This window comes from Hypomesus nipponensis, chromosome 10 (genome assembly GCF_054491055.1).
Source record: "Hypomesus nipponensis isolate SF chromosome 10, ASM5449105v1, whole genome shotgun sequence".
Taxonomy (NCBI): Eukaryota; Metazoa; Chordata; class Actinopteri; order Osmeriformes; family Osmeridae; genus Hypomesus; species Hypomesus nipponensis.
This window is the reverse complement of record NC_140370.1, coordinates 9715568-9734227: the sequence shown is the minus strand read 5'-3', so window position 1 is coordinate 9734227 and position 18660 is coordinate 9715568. Positions and strand designations below refer to the sequence as shown.

At 38.9% G+C, this 18660-nt stretch overlaps 1 protein-coding gene across 6 annotated transcripts; it reads left to right on the top strand.

Moving 5' to 3' along the window:
- Window positions 1-579: 579 nt before the first annotated feature.
- LOC146271580 (high affinity 3',5'-cyclic-AMP phosphodiesterase 7A-like) lies at window positions 580-18326 on the top strand. Of its 6 annotated transcripts, none has more exons than XM_084707328.1 (13): window positions 580-1516; window positions 10499-10580; window positions 11446-11535; window positions 13217-13368; window positions 13510-13573; window positions 14088-14183; window positions 14365-14465; window positions 14634-14765; window positions 14920-15011; window positions 15193-15337; window positions 15556-15652; window positions 15765-15845; window positions 15953-18326. In XM_084707328.1, exons 1-13 carry the CDS (start codon window positions 1379-1381, stop codon window positions 16168-16170), a joined length of 1488 nt encoding a protein of 495 aa, XP_084563454.1. In that variant the 5' UTR covers window positions 580-1378; the 3' UTR covers window positions 16171-18326. The 6 variants fall into 6 exon arrangements, with proteins under 6 accessions (XP_084563454.1, XP_084563453.1, XP_084563455.1 ...); XM_084707327.1 differs by having other exon boundaries at window positions 11443-11535; XM_084707329.1 differs by having other exon boundaries at window positions 581-1516; window positions 10499-10559.
- Window positions 18327-18660: the final 334 nt, after the last annotated feature.

Genomic DNA, 18660 nt, shown 5'->3' with positions numbered 1-18660 from the left:
CTTCTGCTGTTGATTCAGCCTACAGTTCATTACCATCCTGCTGCTTAATTTTCCTTGAGCATTAAGCTAGAGAAAATGTATCTAAGAATTCTTACTAGACCCTCAGTAACAACTTCTAACAACTAATAGATAATTAGAACACATAGGCTTGAAGACCAAACGTGCTTCAGTCAAAATGCTGTATGTAAGGCTTTAATTAAAGTACTCATAGTATTGAATGGACAACATTTACCAAGCCAATAAACTGCATTATCGTAATCTTTCTTTCTTTTGTTCATACCTTCTCTGATTCAAGTAAATATTTTGACTGCTTAAACAAGTTTAAATTATTATATTTACTCATTCACATTCAGTTCAAACTGAATACAACAAAAATCATTGGTTTACCCATGCAGATGTTCATTAAAAAACTGCCCCGATTACTTTTTTTGCAATGTAGCCAATAGACATCTATGTATTTTACATACCCTTTGTTCTTAACCAATCATACACGTTGTCTCATCACATATCCGAGTCTATTGGACGCTACAGATAGTACGCATCAGATTGTAAACAGCTCCATCTCTGGTGGTAGGCGGTTTGGGGAAGAGGCTGGGGTTAGCAGTGAAAGGAAATGCATGAACTCCGGTGACCGTTGTAGCCTTTTTGATCGTTTGGGTTGTACTTTCGTTTATTTAGTAAATATTTGCATAGTTGTCTCCAAGTTAATGGTCATGTAAAATCCTCACAATACCCGCTCTGTTTCTCTGAGGGTGAGCGCCACGGTAATTTATGCAAGCAATGAGGGGTCGGCAGACGGGCTGAATGCATTTTGATATTGTTGTCTCCTCTTACGCTTCAAGAAGGCTTGTAATTGTTACAAGCAAAATGGGTCGAATTAACTTTTAGTTTAACAATACTTTTGTTTTGATGTACCTATTCTTACTTAGATAGCCTGTTTGTGTCTCCGAATCGTTTTCATTTGATTGTGTTTGCTTTTGTCGGAGGTCGGCTACTGTCTCCATAAAGCAAGGATTTTTAATATGAGGAAGCTATTTATTACTGAGATACCAAGCAGAGAGAGGCCTTTCCGCTTTCAAGCCCGGATTTGAGTTCAAAAGGGGGCAAATGGTGAAAACCCCAGATGGATGAAATACTGACTTCACGGAACAAAAGATTGGAGAAGCTGCTTCGTTTCGTGCAAGTTTGATGCAGCAGAAAAGAGACCAACCTCTATCTATATGAAGATTACTACTGTTCTAATATTTGATGCATCAGTCCATCGGAAGACTGACGTGGGTGGAATTGACACATTTGTAGTTGTGTCACATTCCATCGTTTCAGTTTGATTTTATGTTACTTTAGCATTACAGCTGGACTCAGCGTTGAACGTTGTTCAATGGCAGTATGTTATCAGTTACCGGTTTTGCCTCTAGACAGGCCGGTTCCTAAACATGTTCTCAGTCGAAGGGGAGCCATCAGCTTCAGCTCCAGCTCATCTCTTTTTGGGGGACCTTCTCCAAGACCGCTGTCAAAGGTAAGAGAGCCGTCTGGAAAACCCATACAGATTCATACAAAGCAGACATTCTGAGCAGTTTTGGGTGTTCAGAACCTATAGCTGAACTCTCATGCTTTTATAGTACTTGTATATCCCATAATGAACATGGTGTGCGTAGCAAATGTTCACAATAGTTACACAACACTACTAATTGCTTTTAAATATACCTTCCATTTAACCTTGAATTGAACACTCAATTAATTGTAAGGATATTTTAAATCCTTATCTGTGATAGAGTCCCACAAAGCTGATTGGACTATGCATAAACAGCTTATCACAAAGTGCTCTTGACTGTCCCATTGGTTATAGCCTAATGTGATGTGAAATTAAAACATATAGGTCATGTTATGTGCTGTAGGCTACTATGTACCGTGTCTGTTATAAAGTATTCTAGAGAGAGCAGTTATTTACTTTATCGACAGTTTGAAATTGTATAATCATTGTTCACAATAAATCTTTGCAAATGACATGCTCTTGAGTTTAGCCAGGATTCTGTGGTATGATGTCATCAATCATTCGTTGATATACCAGTCCTAGGTCCTGGCTCATCCATGTAGAAGTGGTGGCCTACATATTGGAGGTCTGTGTCATTTGCTGTAGCCTGAGCCCAGGCCTGTCATCAGCTGTATGATTATAATCAGGATATGAGTTACAGCGCATTCAGATACCTAAGCCATTGACCTGATGCAGGCTACAGAGTTATGTGACTGTGTTTGACCCCTTTGTTTTCAATCCATGTCATTTTGAGGTGTTTGGGGATTTACCATATGTCTAACTTATGGTTAAAAATTGTGAAAGCCTTCGGATGGCTTTGTAAACTAGCATAGTTGCTTGTATTAGTCAGCATCAAAACAATATAAATATTTCTTAGCATGTTTCCTGTTATTGAAATTAGGTTGCTGCAGTGTGTCACACACACGCTCTATTTGGTAAGAATGACAATGTTTTGTGGCTTGATTTTGATGTCCAGGGTTGTGAAAACCTGCCTTGTTGCTGGGCAGGAGGTTCGACAGCCTCAAGGGCCAACCAAGCCCCATGGGTTGTACAGTATGTGGTTTGTTTCCTTTTGACTGTCCAAACAAAGCATACGGTGCCTTTAGTCTTTTATTTACATTTGTTCCAGAAAATATAGCATTTATGATTTATTACAAGTATATTTCAGACAATGTCAGTTGTTGTAGACCTATGTTTACCTGGAGCCATGTGCCAATGAGAGCTATTGCCATTTTTATGAAGCTGATATCATTTTGATGCCTCACCTCATACTTAACCCCCACTGCTGACTTGGCCTATGTGATAATGCTAACATGGGTATGGGCTGACTTCATAAAACCTTGTTATTCTGTTTACATTTCTTCTACATCGTTAATTGTTTTTATGAGCCGTGCCTATAGGTCCATTCGAGGGTCATAGCATTCAGTCCACAAGCTGAAGTGGGATTTACTACAAAGCCCACCCTTAGGAATGTGCAGATACTCCTTCTGCTTTTCTCTGTGCAATGCTACAATTCACGGGGGAGCTTTGAATTTCTGAAGCACATTGAAACAGTTTTAGCCCTTGTCCCACCTGCATTTAGAGACAGCATGCGTTATGTGGACACAGGCTGTCCTACGTTGTCCTTATTCAGCTTGGCTAGGCTTCTGCTGTCTGCAGAAGAACCAGAGAGGGTTAACTACACAAGTGAAGCAGCCCGTTACGACCTGCTGTAGATCTGGTCTGTGATTTGTTAAGTAATGTCAGCCTACAGGGTGGTTTGTGTCAATCTTTTGAAGGGAAATAACCTTAAATTGACCTTATGTAAACTTAAGAGTTCCATTAGAAGTTCACAAAATATTTTTTTTGGTATCAAAATATAAAACATATCCAGTGAGTCTTCCATTTGAACAATTAATGGCAATGGTTAGTTGTCCAGATCACTTTAATCCAAAATATTCTTGCTGAGGAAGGCACTGTTTCTTTAAAACATTATTTCAAGGTGTTGAAGAAAATATATGAATAAATATGTAATATTTAATAGACCTTCTCACCCTTCTATAGCGTCATTAGAAGCCGAAGATGACATGGCATACCATAATCATAAAATTGTAAAGGATGGTGATGGTGGGAAAATAATGAATGCTGTCAGTTTATGAAATGGGATTGCCAAATGACGTAGGGGCCACTCAGCCTGGCAATGTGACGCATGTAGGGAGCTGTTGAGACTGGTAAGCCAATGCCCCTGGTCGGTTACAATGAAACCACAACATTGTTTGATTTGTTCACAGTCAATGCATTGTGGGTGCAGCCTTGTGTCCAACAAGGAGTTATTTACCCATATTAAATGAAGGTGGAGATCCCTGAAAATGTGGGTAGAATGTGGTTGTTAATACTGTGTAGACAAGTCATTCTACATAATCTACATATATGTGCAGAAGTCTATAGACACATGTTCATACACATCTTTTGTCTAGCTCTAAGAACAGATGTAAAGGTTATCCAATTTCCAACTGGCAAATTACGTTCAGAATGTTGTAATTAGCCTAAAAGTCTAAAACAAAACAAATCTGAGTGTTTATTTATATTAATGTTTCATCTTCTACAACAGCTACTATGTTTACTTGACATATTATTTACTACAATACAAGTAGCCTTAAATTGAGGTTTGGGGACCTAAAATGTGATTAAACAAAGTAAAAGTGGATTTTGGTTTCAATACCACCATACATACAAACAAAAAAACATGTTTTCAGGATCCACTGATTTGCCACAAATTCAGGGAACGCTTCAAAGTAGGCCTACATATGTATACAATATAGGCAGCATAGCTAGATAAGATATCTGGTTAAATGTAGCTGATATTGCTGCAGAATTTGTATACAGAATATGAGCCACCTTTGTTTGCACACTGTTGAGATTTGCATGATATTTTACATGGAAAGATACATTTTACAGGCGTCAAAATAAAAGCCTTAGGCTGCTGCAACCAGGGTCGGACTGGCCATCGGGAGAGTCGGGAGATTTTCCGAACGGCCGGTCAAATGGCCGCCGCATAATATATATATATATATATATATATATTAATTTATATTAATTTATATATATATATATATATATATTATTATTTTTTTTTGTCCCAGTTTATCCATAAATTTACTGTAATGAAGTTTAATATTTTAATTTAGTTTTGTATCAAAAATGACTCATAATGAAGGACAAAGTACTACATTTGACTTTTGTACCAAATTACAGTTTGACTGAGTTATGTTACAGTATTCGAATCTTATTTACATATTTTATATCCTACTTTTAAAAGCTTTTCTCAAAACTCTGAGGTGAAAAATGCCATCACTACAATTTACCTTGAGTATAAACACATACTGTATGTACAGGCTACTCTAGTGCGAGGAACCAGTTTTTCATTAACTTTCTATCTGTATGTCAAGTTTGGAAAAATATACTTTGAAGGAGCCAATAGCTTCCCTCGCAGTGTTTACAGTGCTGCCATAACAGAAGATGCACCGATAAACAAATGAACATGTGACGGTCGTTCAATGTTACACAACCATTACAATCACACTGAGCTGGAAAAACAAATACAACTGTCATGTGTGTTTAAATGTTCCTTGTGTGTCCTTTTATTTTATTATCTAGGGTTTACACTTTTGTGTTCTCAGAAACATGACATTTTGAGTTAGTGAGCTAGATCATCACGTATACCACACCACAGCATTAGTGAGAGTTGACTCAGACTCTTTCTTTGAAGAAGTCAACATGCACTGATTTCACATGCCAAGCTGTTGTTTACCCCCCCATCATACTCTGTGCTGCAAAGTAAATTGTTAGCACAAGACTCACTGCTAACCTTTGAGACATAACACCATCATCATTGAGGTGTTGGCTTGTTTTATCATACTTAACATTTGATGAGGTCATTGGTTATTGTGACTGTGTATTCATCATTATTAGTCAGCTTATCAGTGATTTATTGCACAGGGAAATTGTGTCAAATCCCTGCCCTATGGTGCATTTGACCATGATAGCCAAGTAAAGGGACTGACCAAGAAAAACATCCCAAGTGTCCTGTTAGATTTGGAAAGGAATGTTTGCATAGCTGTCTTTGCAGGAACTTGGCTGGACGGACCACAACAGTTTCCCAAGCTTTGTGTTTAAAGGCACAGTCCTGACTATTTTTTTCTTGAATGGACATCATAAAGGCAGGAATCTGTGTGTGTCTATCTGTGGCTTGATTATCTTGAGAACCGGGCACTGTATGAAGTTGAAATATGGCATGTGTACTGCTGAGGGCCCAATGTCATGCAGGTTCGAGTGTGAAGCTGTTTGGATGAGCGGGTTTGCGACAAAATACATAATTTTGCTGCCATATTGCTAAGTGATGGAGCCATGGATCTCATGAAAAATAAGTTATGAGAAATAAGAAATAACTAGCATTCATTACCAACGGGCACTGCACTGGTTTAAATGAATGATACTAACCACTGATTTAAAGTTTGGAAATTGTCAGTGTTTTGTTATGTTTACATTGTACAAGATTTTTTGAACAGGCTGTTTTTGAGCGTGAGCATGAATCAGATTTGAACCTATTCTACAGATTCAGGTACAAGTCTAAGAAGGCCACAGCCAGACTGTACCAACAATGCCACATATTTTTGAAGATGGTAACATACAAAGGCCTATTGAGGTCAGTACAATAATATAAGTTACAATTAAAACCATGGCCCTCGAATATTAAGTTACGCAAATAATGAATTTATTTTTTAACGTTTTTTGAATCTGTGTAAGAATGTGTCTTCACAGCCCTGATGCTCTTTTGTGCAGTCATATAACTGGCCTTGTGATGGCTCTATTTCTGGCATCCGGTTTACCACACTTATCAGCTGGGATGTCGACGTAGCGTGGGGATGGTGGAGGGGGGTGGGGGGGTCTAATTTAGTCTGGGCCTTTGCAAGGCAAGGGCATATCTAACCCTTCACTTTTCTGTGGAGGGTTTGTTCAAGGCTACTTCTCAGACAGGATTGCTTCTTCAACAGTATCTTTCTTGAGAAGCCTTCCCTTTCATCTCCATGCACGCTGTTCCCTCCTCTAGTTCAGCTTTCACTAAGTTCTATTATATGGTACATTAACTGGCTTTAAAAAATGTGTCAAATAGCTAACAGATTCGTTTTTTCAAATGATATTAATTGTATGGTAGAACAACAGCGACTCAGAAACTACAATGAGAGTGCTATCCTTATTGTGTAATTATTCTGAAGAGAGACATTATCATAGATGAGTCGTTCTTCTAATCACCTTTAAAGAATATGTATGAAAAAATAATGGCAGTACAATTCAGCCTTTTTAATTGTAGGGCTGATGTCGACAAAGTAATACAAGGCTGTGGGTGACTTTACAGGTATGGCCCAGTCTGAATAACAGGACATGCTTAAGAGGCAAGACTTCTACGGCTGACCTTTCTGACGTGTCAAAACCTGCTACAACATGAGTAACGTGACATTGAAGTGCAGTAATGTGTGCCCCTACACTCCCCACCACCAACCTCCCCCCGAGTGTCTGTGTCCGAGTGTTTATGAGGTGTGTTTGGCCGTTGCTACACAGATACTGGTGGCTCAGGCGAGAGAGAGGGGACGGAGCTAGTGCAAGATTGCGACGCCGCTTGCACCACCAGTGCTTGCTGCTGCAGGCAGCTGGGGGGGTGGCCTGGCGCCTGTCCCCTTATACAGTCAGTCTGTCAGTCTTTCAGTCCGTTTGGTAGTTAGCCTAGTCCCCGTAGTGGCCGGTCAGGTGATAGTGCCGGGAGCGAAGACAGCTGCTGCCCAAGGCTCTGCTTACTGCCCCTGCCCGGGCCTTGAGCTGTCCTTTGTCGGTCTCCGGATATTCACAAGGGTCTGCACCCCTACGTTCAAGCTCCACACACACAAATTTGCACACACACACTCACACGCATGTACAAGCGGGGAAAGGGACTCAAAATCCTTGGCCAGGCGGCCCAATGGGAATTGTACTAATCTGGTCCTTGATTATGATTCTGACCCGGTGGATTTTCCAAAAGGTAGGTTATTTTCACATAATTTGTAAATCTGCTTTAAATTGGTTAGACTTTGAGAAAGATGTCTTAAGTCAAGATTTAACTTCTGGGCCTATCTGTTGAAAGCAGTTAGAACAAAGAGGTGTGTGCGTGTTTAGTTTAACATGCGATCGCTTCTCAATTAGTCAGTGACTAGCGTATTCACAAGTTAATAAATACATTTGCGGAACATTGGTATTGAATTTAAAACAGAACAGCCTCGGACAAGAGAATTTCACTGACAATTTGACCAAAATGTTACAGTGCCTCCTGCTATTTCAGTGTCTTGGGAATGCATTTTGGTTTCAATAATACCCCACAAGCCCTTTGTCTAAAATGATTGAGCAGCCATTGTCTACAGTACATTGTAGTGGAAAATGAAGTGAGGGGTGACATTTGACTGGTCCTCAATACTCCATGTGTTTTCAGTGATTTCCCTCTGGTCAGTTTAGCTGAAACCCAATCCTGTTGCTGTTAATTAGATATCTCACCGTCTCTCTCTCTCTGGGCCAACGTTTTCCCACAAGCCCAGCAGTGTCTCTTCATTAGCTCAAACTGAACTGTGGGAAGAATAGGAAGAACAGTCCTGGGACCCTACAAGAGAGCAAACATTTTTAACTACTGTTGGTAAATTGAGTTGTAAAGTTAGCACAAATCACTTTGTACTATTACTATATCGCCTGCTAGTACTATTTTGTACTAGAAAGTTACAAAGACCTCGAGATATCTGATCAGTAAAAAATAAATGCTTACGCATGTTTAACTTTAACTTTTTAAACCACTGTGTCTACACCCCAATAACTGTTCTGACTTTTATGTTTTTGACATTTTGAAATCGTAAAAAAAAGTCTGACTACGTGTATGTCAATGACGTGGGCACATGACGTAAACTGAGGCTTTGTGAAATGCAGTGATTTTCTTTTAACGAGGAAAGCAAGGAGCAGTTGCACATGTCGACTTCTGTATGTAGAATGTAATGTCAAACATCTGAGCATGAGCGCATGGCATGAAAGATGGTGGCATATGTTCTCCCCAGCCTGGCAGACGCCACAGTGTTTTCACGAGTGCAGCAAGGCAATCCGGTTGTGACGCACACGCTGGGCCTGTCGTGGCCTGCATAGTTGGCACCATGTGAGGGAGATGCCAGTTACTGGTGTGAAGCACATATGGGCACAGCAAGGTTGGCTGTCTAACGGTTCTTGTCTCTCAAAGAACCTGATTTAGCTCCATAGCTATAAACACAAATGGATTGGAGTAAACACAATCCTTGTTGGTTCTCAAAACACTGTCTTCAAGCTCATGTTTAGTGTGTTTAAGTTGTGTCAGTGTGCAACTTGTGTATTGTGAGTCTAGTAAATCTGTGAACTATTTCCAAGGGCACTCTCAGATAAAGGGAAAGTGATTTTGACATTTTGCTGTTATTTAAATTGGATAATCAACTTATAAACCAAATGTTTTACAAACACCCTTTCAAGAACTACTACATGATCTTCATTTAATCTCAAAACATGAACTTGAAAGGGTAACAAAAACTGTTGTGGACCAGCAAAATCACACACATTCACGTTTGCTACTCCTCCAACTGTCCAATATGTGTTGAAAGTCATCCTGTCCAAAGCATTAAGGATGTGTAAGGACACATAAGCCTTGTGTATGTGCAAACCTGTAAATAGCAGAGATATTCTCAAATCTGAGTCTCATCAGGGCTTTAAGGGTTATATCAATGATACCTGTTGTAAATATTTCCATAGACTGTCTTGTTTATTATTCCATTCTATACCCAAATGAAAAAAAGAATAGGCTCTATTAAATCAAAAGTTTGCATTATATAAAAACATTGTACACTATATGGCCAATTCTATGTTGACACTGCTCAGAATACAGACACCTGCTTGTTGAACCTCTCATTCCAAATTCAACTTTAGTGATCCACTCAACGATATCCTACTTTCAGTTTGAATATCACAAGAATAACAAGATTTTATATATAGACCAGGATTGTCCCATCCAAATATCCTGCGTAGTCTGCACCAGTAGTTTTGTAATGTGTGATTTCCATTATGTTTAGCATGTTCTTTCCTTTTGTAATGCTTACAGATGGTGATGGCTAGTATCCTGTTTGGAAATCTGACCACATATTGCAAAAATAACTATTAAGAGAGCCTGTTTTAAGTTGACGATATCTTTCACTAAAAGATGGTGTGAAACCAAAGACCATAAATGTTTAATGACCTTTGTATTCAGTAGTGTGACCTATGTGGATAGGGTTTGGCTGGAAGAGGGAATATCAATTATGCAAATTGGTTAGGGGTATTGACGTCACCCGTTTCAATGTAATGCCATCTGGGGACACCCCAGCAAGCCATCTGAATGCATCTCTGGAGCAGAGCCACTAATATCCGAGAGGGAGCAGTAGAGATGAGGTTCGCTGACTGGGCTCTCTCTAACTCTTCTGTCCTGTGTGGTTCACACACACGCAAATGCACACAGAAGATACTGTCTGGTTAAAGTAGGGCATGAAGCACTACAATGAAGCACCATGGGTGCATGTTCATAGTGGCACACTGAACGCACTGAGACTTGGGCGGGACAGGATATTCTTTTCTTGTATGTGAATGGTCCAAATTATTGCTGCATATTCTTTTGTGTGCAGCAAGCTTTTTGTTAACTCAGGATCACAGCACAATTCATGAAGAACTTTATAAATAGTAAACTGTTTTTATTGTCCCCACTCAGGGCAACCTTATTTTGACCTTTTTACTCATATACTTTCATATGCCGTCAGGGTCTGGTTATCCTCCCTATCCAAAGTATATCTGGACATGTTTAATTTCAGAAAATTTGCTGAAAGTTTAAGAATCTATTTTGTTGTGACAATGTCTGTTGTCATGTCTTTTTAGAGACGAGGGGCAATCTCCTACGACAGTGAAGATCAGACGGCTCTCTACATCCGCATGCTAGGTGCGTGGGACATTCACCTGGGTAACACTCGGTTTTTGACTATCTTCCTGTGTGGTCTAAAGTAGCATAATTGTCCAATGTAACCCTAACACTAACCGATTGTTGTGTCTTCTCAAGATTGCAGGTGACTTGTAAGTAACTTGATTATTGACAAGTAAAAATCTCTAGATCTACAATAATACTACTAATAATAATACTAATAATAATAATAATTGATAATTATAAGAAGTATAATGAATAGTGTAGTCAAAAATGTGTTTTCTTTCCGTACTTGTTTCACCTGTTAATGCTATTATTTATTAATGGGCAGGACTGTGGTCAATCATCATTGCAGGGCTGGGCTCCATGCGTTAGACAACCAATGCCTTAGTGTGCATTTCATGTACCTCTGTTAAGTCCATCAGCCTTGTGATGTTTACATGATACAATCAGGGTTGAGGAACATTCTTTCTTAGCATAAGTTAATTTAAATTAAAATGCAAGCATATTCTTGTATATTATTTAAATAAATTATTTTCCAAAGAGACACATGTAATGTAAATCTACATTTTAAGAACTTCTTCAATTATTTACATTCTTAATTTATTACATTGAAACATACTTGACCCCAGTCCTGCCTATAATCTCTTGTCTAGTGTAACCAATGAATGTGATTTAATCTTGTCTGAACAGAAATGCCCATGGTTCTTTATCATTAGTCATCAGAGCTAGCAATGTGTGAATACTAATGGACACTTGGCACTGCTATACAAACTCCTTCCTGTCCAGCTGTGTCCCTCTTCTCTACGCAGATGCCTCACTGGACAAAACCCCTTATTATTGCCAGTACCTTGAGGATATTTTTTTCTTCTTCTTTTCTTCCCTTCTTCCCAATTGCCTCTAGGAGATGTGAGAGTCAGTCACCAGGCCGGGTTTGTCGAACTAGAGAGACGAGGTTCTAATCCTAACACATATGTCGACTTCCGAACTTTGCACTGTAAGTATGAAGGTTAACACTTGTTTAATACGATAACCATGCAAATACAACTGTTTTATTCCCCCCCCCCCTTTTAAAACTTAAACTTTAAATTAAAATGTGCTGTTAACATCCCCCAACAAAATATGGAACCAAATTCTAAAAATAGGTTAACCCTTACACACAGATGGTAAGCAATAGCTGTGATGCTGATGTCTGTTTTAGGAATCATATAGCTTTCTTTATATTGGGAGCTAGATTAGCCAAATCTTAAACATGTTTCTGTTCAATTTAAGTGAAATGAGAATTGTCAGGATGGCATCAAGTCTGATTTCCCAGCAACATGTTTGCCTATGAGTAAAGATTGTTATGCCCCTCTATCAATTAAACAAATTGTTAGGTAGGAAGCTGTCCAGCTGGTTGTCCTAGTGATATGTCTGTGCTGACTTTTCCACAAATCAATATTCTGTTTGTAATTGGTTTGGACAGATGTCCTAATGGCAAAAAACAGGGTCAGCAGTTCTTGCCCCATTTACTGTATGTAATAATCTAAATTCAGATGTACAATTAAAATAAGACTTTTGCCAAATGTATTTAAATTATTAAATAATTAAAGGTGACATTTCAAGGAAATATATGGACTGTGAACAAAAACTACAGCAGCTCAGTGTTGGTGTTTCCTTGTCTGACTGTAATTTTGGAGTTTTCCAGAATGTTGCTTTGCCGCAAGAGGCTATTTTAAGCTTTGTATTCTGCCATTGACAATACAGGTCTCAGATTGGTGGTTTGCCAGCTGGCAGGGTACAGGGTGCTGTGTCAGCAGCACGACTGACACACACACTAACAAAGACTCCCTTTTTTGCTTATACATACACACACACACACACACACATACTTACCATACGTACCTTGCAAACACTCACAGAAGTGATTGGCTTGGTGGCCATGGCAGGCTCACCTTCTATGTTGGTCCTCTAATGGTACAGTTATTGTTATTGAAGTTGCTGTTCGAATCACCGTGGTTCTCACACTTCGCAAACAAAAGTCACAGTAATTACAAATGCATCTGTTGTATGTTTTCCAGGTACTGTTAATCATCCAACAATCCTACCAGTATTCTTGTTGGTCTGAGTTGCAATTTAATTATAATTATGTATTTTTTCCGTGTTAGATAGCTCAGTGGTTTTCAAACTTCAGCTTCAGTACTTTGCTGAAAAAAGATGATCACATTATAATGATCGCATTATAATTGTCTTGGGCCCTGAATGAAAGAAGGTTTGTAGTGTAGCCTAGATCTTGTATACTGTAGGTAAATTCAGACACATTCTGTAGAACTGATAAGAATTCTGTTTCTATAGAACAGTATTTGAATATCTTAGTATTCTAGAACTCTGCAAGCCCAACAGTAAAAATGCTTGCTTTGTTCTTTTTACTGTTTCCAAGTCCTAGTCTAACAGTTGCTACATGCAAAGTTGCACAATATAGTTGAAATACATTATGCCTAATGGAACATAATATAAAAGGTTGGTTATGAGCCATACATTTAATGGCTATGAGTATGTACTAAATAAGATAGGTTAATAATGTTATATGTGGTGGGGATAGCTCGCAGGACCTAGCTAGCTAAGTTAGCTAGCTTGTTAGCTGCCACTGATTTGATTTGAATGTTTCAGTAATAGAACTTTGTATCTATCTGCTACAGCTCCACCTGATTCTGCGGAGCCTGTGTCTGCCAGGAAAGTCCGCAGGTTACAGAGCTTCCAGAGGTACCTCCACTCTTCACGGTTCTTCCGGGGTCTCCCAGCCCTCAACCCTCTTTCCATCCTTGATGATGACTACTTAGGTCAAGCCAAGGTTTGTGTGTGGTGGGGCTGTACATTGACATCCACTGCTATGTATGCAAAACATTCAATTAACAATTACACTTGCTTTTGTGTTTGTGTATATGGGCTTGCATTGTTGTTTTGTAAAATGATGTAAATTCTTGTTTTTCAGTGTATGCTAAATAAGGTTGGGACCTGGAACTTTGATATTTTTTTGTTTGACAGACTGACAAATGGTAAGGAGTTTAGGAAGAATGTTTTATTGCCCTCTGCTGTTAGAAAATTGTAGATGCATGTCTGTTAATTAGCAACAACCTACAGTATCGTTATTTTCTATTTTGGAAAATGAAAAAATACATTTTATTAATGGCAATAAAGTAGTCACACCTAATACATTAATAGTATTATACTGATGCACCATTTACGTGGGTGATCTACGAGGGTCAGCACCAATGAAATGACAGAGAGGTGGGTTAGCGCACCTCGTTCACCAAGAATGTGATCCCAGCTTGATTCTAGTGTAGTATATGCTCAGCTGCAGTAAAGCAATCAACACATCAGGCAAACTAACTGTTCAGAATTGTACAGCAGAAGGAATTTGGGGTGATGTGAGGTGGCCATGTGATTATAAATTTAACTTTGAGTCAGCTTCTACAATGGTTAAATAATGTATTCATGGTCTCTTATGCTTGCAAACTCTGGCCTTACTGTTAGACATATAAGCTTATCTTGTGGTTTCTTTTCTTACAGGGAACAGCCTCGTCAACCTAACATTTCACTTATTTAACCAGTATGGCTTGATTGAGCTCTTCCAGTTGGACATGGTTAAGCTGAGACAATTTTTAGGTATGGAGTCACTTTGAAGTAGTGGATTCACACAAATCCTGTAAAAAGTCTTAAATACTGGTCACCTTAAAGCACAGCCTTCTAAGTTTCTCACCCAAATATATATCTTATCACAGTGTATATCGCTTTGAAAATGAAATATACATATTTTAACATTGTTGTGTTGTAACTGTATCCATAGTCATGATCCAAGAGGATTACCGTAGCCAGAATCCCTACCATAATGCAGTCCATGCTGCTGACGTGACTCAGGCAATGTACTGTTACCTACAAGAGCCCAAGGTGAGAGATTCTTTTTTTTAAGAGTTCATCTGATTAGAACAATTATTAGGCTTATAGATGAGAAATAGTAGTACAAAGGATGATATCGTTCTTAAGGGATGCTTTTGTGACAACTCTATCTATGTAATGCATGTCTTCTTCAATGTCTGTCTGTGGGCGTGTGCACAGCTTGCCAAGACACTCACTTCCTGTGACATACTGTTGGGCTTAGTGGCTGCTGCCACCCATGATCTGGACCATCCAGGTGTCAACCAGCCTTTTCTTATTAAAACAGATCATTACCTCGCTGCACTGTACAAGGTAAGGGTCCCACAAACTTCCTTTGGTGAACGTCAGTCAAATCAATGTAAACATGTTAACGTATTTAACAAATCATGTAAGGATTTAGAATTGGGAGCTATTCAAAAGCACATTATTTGTCAAACAGTTTGAGGTTCTTTCTATGGTATTACAGAACACATCTGTTCTGGAGAACCACCACTGGAAGTCTGCAGTGGCACTACTCAGAGAGTCGGCCCTGCTCTCCCACCTCCCTGCAGAAGACAGGTAAGCCAATTCACATCCACCACATCCTAACACATCCCTGACACTCTTTGATCTGTTTTCTATCTTAAAGGATTGCTTACATTGTCGTATTACCTAAGTGATGTTTCATGCAGCAATCTACGACTGTCAGTATTATTTCTTGAGTAACTATTTAATGTGGTTTTTTCATGGTGTCTTGTAGAATGAACATGGAGCAGCGACTTGGATCTATAATCCTGGCCACAGACATCAGCCGCCAGAATAAGTATTTGTCTGAGTTCCGGACTCATTTGGACAAGGGAGAACTCTGTCTTGGAGACCCATGGTACCGGCACTTTATTCTCCAGGTGAGCTAGCCTATGTACAGAACAGATGAATAACATATTTTAGAGGATAAAGAAAGAGAATACTATCTTAACTGTAATCTTACAGTGTGAAAAAGTGTGAAAGTAATACTGTACAGGACGCTGGCAAAATACAGTATATGTATATTATGCATAATATATAAGGAGAGAGATTTGTTTCCTTTTCCTTAGTTTATTTTGTGTATTCATGTAATCTAAAGATGGCCATGAAGTGTGCAGATATCTGTAACCCCTGCCGACCATGGAAACTCTGTAAACTGTGGAGCGAAAAGGTTACAGAGGAGTTCTTCCACCAAGGTAACACACCCTACCTACGTGTTGTTCATTGTATGTTGAAATTGTCTAAGTATCAGTGTATATGTGTATTTGTTTCACTGAGAACCACCTACCTGATTCATCTTGTCATCAGGAGATATCGAAAGGAAACATAATCTTGAAGTGACCCCACTCTGTGATCGACAATCCAACTCAGTGGCCAACATACAAATTGGTAAGACTGACCTTAGGGGTATAATAAAGTCTAGATGAAACATGGCTAAAACAAACTTAGCCAGAATGAAGGTTCCTGAGAATAACTGATCATTTCCTCTCATGCAGGTTTCATCACGTACGTAGTAGAGCCTCTGTTCAGGGAGTGGGCTCGTTTCTCTGACACGCCCCTCTCCCAGACCATGTTGGACCACCTGAGCCTGAACAAGGCAGGCTGGAAAGGGTCTCCGCCAGAGGACTCCTCTGATAAACTAGCCCCTGGCCCCACTCCTGCCCCTAAGGACAGTCACTCCAAAGTATTACCTCAGGGAAGCAAAGACTTGTGACACACCAAAAGTGCCCGGCAGTGCCAAAGGAGGTGTGAAGGCACAAGGGCACAGGGGAATCGATTTCAGACTGTAACATTACTCAACCCACCATGTCCACCTCAGCCAACACGCTCCCTCTCCTCTAGGTATACCACTGATTCTTTATTTTTTCACCTAATTTAACTTAATTTATTTTTTCTTTAACGTGGAGTAATACGTAGATACCTCATGTTGCTTCTGCTGTATTTTTGTTTTAAGTTTATAATGTATTTATTTTTTCTGTAGCTCCGTATTGGCATTACTAATTTAACACGCCACACTTTTTATAAATGGAAGGGAATATTTTCATACGAAACAATAAAAAAAGATCTTCTGATTAAAGTGCCATTTGCTAAAGAAATATTTTAGTGCTTTGTGTGAGAAGAGTATGGTAAGAGAAGCCTTGTGCTTAGAGAGGTTCATTTTTTCAGACAAGCCTATGTGAGGTGCTGCATTCGAGACTTAATCTTCCTGATAACACTTAACGGGTGCTCTGTATCTGTGGAAGTGCTGTTATGTCCTTAGTAGCAATACTGTTTTAGCATTTAATTATTACACAGTATTAGAAAAGTCAACAGGGTAAATCATTTTAAGAAAAGTGATTCCACTGTACAAATTCAAGTGTACAAGTTATGTAAATTATAAAACTATTACTGATTACCTTGAAACATTTGACTGTTTATAACAATGTTAATACATTGTCATTGCTAAAGTCATAACAGCCTAGTGACACAGGCATATGAGCAGCTTAATGAAAGTGTGTCCATCTTCCTCATCATATGACTCATTGAGTGAAAAGCCCACATCAACTGCTGCCTCTGAACTGTTTACAAGCACAAATGTTGTGTTGTATTTTACAAATGAAACATTGGTTCTGTTAAAAAAAAGAATAATAATAACGAAAGAAAGAAGCACATACTGTAAGTGTAATAACCACTTGAAATATTTGTACTTACTGAACAAACATCTGGATCACAGATCAACACACCAAATACCATTGAAGGACTGCCCTTAGTCCATGCTCCTTGCACTGTGAAATGTGACAGCAAAGTTTATATTGAATATGGTATGAAAACTGTTTTATAATGATAGGTTGTATGAAGTTGGTGATTTAAACCAAGCCTACAAATTATATTGTTTCGTAAGAGGGATAAGGTGGCATATGTGGCCTTACCAGCCGTTTAACACTTGAAAAACCACTTTTTCATATTAGTAGCAGATGGCCAAAATGTTTTTCAGTTTAACAGTATGAATGGGGCCCACAATTGTATTTTTCTTTAGGGGGGTTTGGGTGCTTTTGGTGGAAAAACTTAACCCTTGTGCTGCCTTCGGGTCACATGACCAAAAGGTTCATAACGAACCATCGTTGTGTTTACCCAATTTTACCCAATACAAAAGCAAATAAAAATAATTTTCTTTTAACCTTCGCAATGTGGGGGGTCTGACACAGCTCAACGGTTAAAAGAAAATGCTTCACTTTGTTTTTGTATGCGGTAAAGTTGTCGCAAACGACGGTGGGTCACAATGACTGATGGGTCAGAATGACCCGAGGAGAACACAAGGGTTAAGTCCCAAAAATACAACAATTTATTTGCTATGAGGAGACGTATTGGAACATGACATACCACAAGGTTGTAAAATGAGAGAATTGAGCCCGTTTCAGAATGACACAAAATTAAAGACACATAATGACTGCAACAAATGCCTTTAAGCTATGCACGAAACTCAGTGACCAAACCCTTTTTTTCTATTTGATGAAAGGACTGTTGTCTCCCAATGCATTGTTCAACTGTTTGCCCTCAGTTTAAAAAAACTGATCGTTTTTTTTCATTAATAGACAGTAATTCAAACATTCCATATCTAATTTGTGGTTTTGTTTCTGTAGTCTAGACACTATTGTGTCTATTTGGACTTTCATAATATAAAACGAACTTGGTGCTTTTCATATAATGGCAAATGTGTATTTTCTGGACATTTCTTTAATATAACTGTTTACCAATTTGATGTAACTCATTTTGGAGGGTAGAATCTTGCGTGGCAAGTTATTGTTTTTTTAGGGGGAAGATTTGCTAAATTGATATTTTGATACATGCCAGTTGCAGTTACATTTTCATTAATAAAATGTTGTCACATGAGTTGCTTTAGTATTGTCTGTTTGAATACCAGAGGTATTAGTTCATAATCAATACCTACTCTAGATAAATTCCTTTGATTGTGTATTCCAGTTAGTTTCAAAAATATGGCTATCTATGAATGTGCTTGGTCTGAACATAATCCGGATACTGTACCAGCCAACCTATCGGGACGAATCTTGGAGAAATGGTATGTTGACGATCTCTGTGCAAAGTGCCTTGCACTGTGAAGGGCGTCGGCCTTTAACTTGCGTCGGCCTTTAACTCATGCAAAACGCACACTGAATGGTTAGTGACGTGAGGCTGTACTTCAGTATCCAATGAGAGACATGCATAC